Source organism: Periophthalmus magnuspinnatus, chromosome 13 (assembly GCF_009829125.3).
Source record: "Periophthalmus magnuspinnatus isolate fPerMag1 chromosome 13, fPerMag1.2.pri, whole genome shotgun sequence".
NCBI lineage: Eukaryota > Metazoa > Chordata > Actinopteri > Gobiiformes > Gobiidae > Periophthalmus > Periophthalmus magnuspinnatus.
In genome coordinates this window covers 2295708-2298950 of record NC_047138.1, presented here as the reverse complement: position 1 = coordinate 2298950, position 3243 = coordinate 2295708, and the positions used below count along the sequence as shown (strand labels likewise).

The following is a 3243-nucleotide window of genomic DNA, read 5'->3' as shown; positions in this document are numbered from 1 at the left end:
TGCATTTGTCAACATTCTAGTCGTTTGCATCACTTATATTTCCACAAACTAATCAAACGTGTTGTTGATTCGGCAGCGTTGACCGGTCCAGCCTCGGGGCAGAGAAAAGCAAAGAGATTTAAGTCATTAATCACGGGTTTGTAGGACACAGGACACGAGATCCTCTGTGTTATCGGAGGCCTGTCTGAACAAGAACTGATCGTGCTCATATCGCCGTGTGACACTGCCCCTCACGATCAATTATGACCTTTTTTTGATTTGTGAACAGCAGGGGGCGACACTTAAGGAGCGTTCAGACGTGTCCTTGTTTGGTCCTGGTCTTTCATTCAGATAATTGTTGCTTTTGTTTGTTACTATTAGAACAACTATCACTTTTGACTTTTTTTGCTTATAATCACGTTTAATTCAATTTATTATTTGTTATATTTTTGCATAAACTACAGTGTAACTAATCTTATAAAAAAGAAACATTGATTGTGCTGTGTTCAGTGTGTAAATAACCTTTTACCCAGATCCTAAACCAGCATCAAACCAGCACATTTTACTGCGTCTATCCCTATATTAATAAGATAATAGTGCATTTCTAATTAATCTTATCAACAATATAACCTCATCTCATGCTCATATCGGTCTAAAACATCTAAACTGCCTGCTAAAAGTTAATTAATGAGGTTTAAAGGTCACTTTTTTATAAGTTTAATGGTTTATGCAATAGTTCTTGTCATTTTAGTTGACACTTTCTACCATAAAGAGTAAAATCACACTTTATTCAACGCAATATCATGAGGTAATATGATAATTACGCTTTATATTTGAATATTTGGTTGTAGAAAATGTTTTATTGTGGGCAGCCGTTCAACAGATCACAATTCAAGTCAGACAAGTTAGTTTTCCAGTTGTTTTATTCACATACAACCTTCTCCACAGAGGGAGGTGTTTTTACAGCATACATTCATAGCGTTTGTAGCGTTTGTAGCGTTTGTATGTGTGGTTTGTTTGTGTATCAGACAGTGAAAAAGCAAGAGTCCCACCATTTTGCGTGTTTGTTGGGGAGTGCCTCCGTCAGGCTTTCGTTGGTGTTGTGCACGGGATAGTCAGGTCAGGTGATGTTTTGGGGGAAGGTTTTTTGTTTTTTTTTAGGCAGACGGTTTACTGGCCCATCATGTTTTTGACTTCGTTGACGAGACTCTCAAAGCTGGTCTTGACAGATTCCACGTGTGGCGCCAGCTTCTGCTTCACCTCTTCGAAGTTGGTCTCCCTCAAGCTTCCCACCTGGGTGTAGGCCTGCTTCATCTGCTCCTTGTATTCCTGCACGTAGGGGTCCACCATGGCCTTCACGGACTCCACTCTCTCGGTGATCTTCTCGCGGACCTTCTCGATGATCGGCAACAGTTTGCTCTTGGTCTCTTCCACGTTGACGCTGATTTTGGCACGCAGCTCCTCCATCACGGGCTCGAGTTTGGCCTTCCAGGCTGCCATCTCGGCCTCCTGTTTGGCGCGTTGCTCCTCCATGATGGGCTGCAGCAGGGCCCTGTATTCTTCGATGTGCTTGTTGACCACTGCGTGCAGCTCAGTGCGCAGAGGCTCCAGCTCCTTCTTCAGAGTTTCGATGTCAGTGGAGATGGAGGCGCGCAGGTCGGCGGTGGCGTCGCTCAGGGTTGCCACGGCGCTGTCGGTGATGGGGGCGACCTGGGCCTGGAGCTGGACGATTTGCTCGTGGGCGGACTGAGCGTGGTTGAGGATAGCAGCCCTGGGAATCATTGTTAAAGATTAGTCCAAATGGCATTTGTTGTATTTCTATGTTTTAATGGTAACACTTTATAATAACTACACTTTTAATGGCCTTAATAAGACAAATACTTAATGAACAAATAGTTTACAGGCTTAGTTAATGATTAATTAAGGCATTGGGGTATTAATTTAGTAGTTACTAAATCATTCTATGGATTCAGGCTTAAGTCTGGGGCTTTTAAAAGTGTTAACGTTAAAAATAGATTGAATAGTTTTGAGTAGTTTAGCTTTCCCCCAAGAATATTTGACTTATTTTGCTTATTTCAACTTTAATATATCTGTAAACTAAACATAATCACTTTTTTTCTGATATTTTTGCCTTTTTATCAGTAAAAATACAGGTACTATCCAAGAATGTTCTAACACAATTAAGATAATGTAGGTGTAATATCAGAAAATATCTACAAATAACCAAAACGTGTGAAATACTGACTTCATCTGCTCATCGTCGACCTTTGAGGCAATGTTGTCCAGGCTGTTCTTGACTTGGTCCAGGTACATCCTCATGAGGCCACGGGCGTGCTCCAGCTGAGAGGGAGCATCGGCCTGCAGGGAGGCAGCCTGGCAACCTGACAGAGCGACGCACAAATCAGACATAAGTCATATCAAAACTAAAATGACACGACATCACTGACACATCAAAACTACAATGAAAGAAACTGCACAACATGGCATTAGAGTGATGAATGTGCTCAAACACAGCTGTTTAAGTATAATTAAGCTGTAATGTTTAAAACCATTTTGTATTTTCTATTTTAAATGGGGAATGTTTAGTGTAGAGCTGCAGTTTGCAAAGTCGCCACTAGATGGACCCCTTAAAACTGTCACATTAGAATTAGCCTCATGCAAGTCTGAACTTATTGTAATTTAAATTAACCTTAAGTTTTGTCAAATCTGAAGCTGTGAGACACTTACCAATGGCAAGAAGGAGAGCAAGAGCAAGAGCCACGTACTTCATGATGGCGGTCTAGAGAAAAACAAGGAAAATATACATGAAAATATGGTTTTATGCAAGGTAAATGTCTTTCTTTTCCAGATTTAACGCCCTTTCTGTTTGTGTGCATTAAACATAACAACTAAATATGACGCCACATACTATAAATAAATTAAAAAACATTTCTTTTACCCAGAAATAAATACTAAAAATTCCACTTGACAATGCATTATCTAACATTTACATATGTTTTAAACCTGTCAAACATGGCAGATCTTTCCCATTTTTATCTGAGATTTAGTTAAACTTTTGTCTGAGTCTAACAACATCCTATATGCTGTATTTATAAAAATCAGCAAAGTCGTAGCAGTTGAAATCAGATTTAAAAAGTGTAAAATGTGAGTGTCCTGCAGTATCCTTTGGGAAGTCCTTACCTGGTGGAGTTCTTGATGAAACTGAGGAACCTGTGGCTGGAGTGAAGTTTTTATAGGCCAGGGGCAGAACTGCGGCTCGGACAG

The 3243-nt window shown here is 40.3% G+C and overlaps 1 protein-coding gene across 1 annotated transcript; it reads right to left on the bottom strand.

Annotated features, from left to right (window-relative positions):
* Positions 1-884: 884 nt before the first annotated feature.
* Positions 885-3243, bottom strand: LOC117380067 (apolipoprotein A-I-like). The gene is made up of 4 exons (XM_033976792.2): positions 3160-3243; positions 2707-2758; positions 2225-2360; positions 885-1750 (listed from the first exon to the last, which is right to left on the bottom strand). Exons 2-4 carry the CDS (start codon positions 2747-2749, stop codon positions 1150-1152), a joined length of 780 nt encoding a protein of 259 aa, XP_033832683.1. The 5' UTR covers positions 2750-2758; positions 3160-3243; the 3' UTR covers positions 885-1149.

What these genes read in the sequence shown, in the direction of transcription:
- LOC117380067 (XM_033976792.2), bottom strand. Translation starts at nt 2,749, where the DNA reads ATGAAGTACGTGGCTCTTGCTCTTGCTCTCCTTCTTGCCATTG. An exon ending in TGCTCTCCTTCTTGCCATTG is followed by an intron (nt 2,361 to 2,706) that starts GTAAGTGTCTCA and finishes TCGCTCTGTCAG; the next exon opens with GTTGCCAGGCTGCCTCCCTG. An exon ending in GTCGACGATGAGCAGATGAA is followed by an intron (nt 1,751 to 2,224) that starts GTCAGTATTTCA and finishes AATGATTCCCAG; the next exon opens with GGCTGCTATCCTCAACCACG.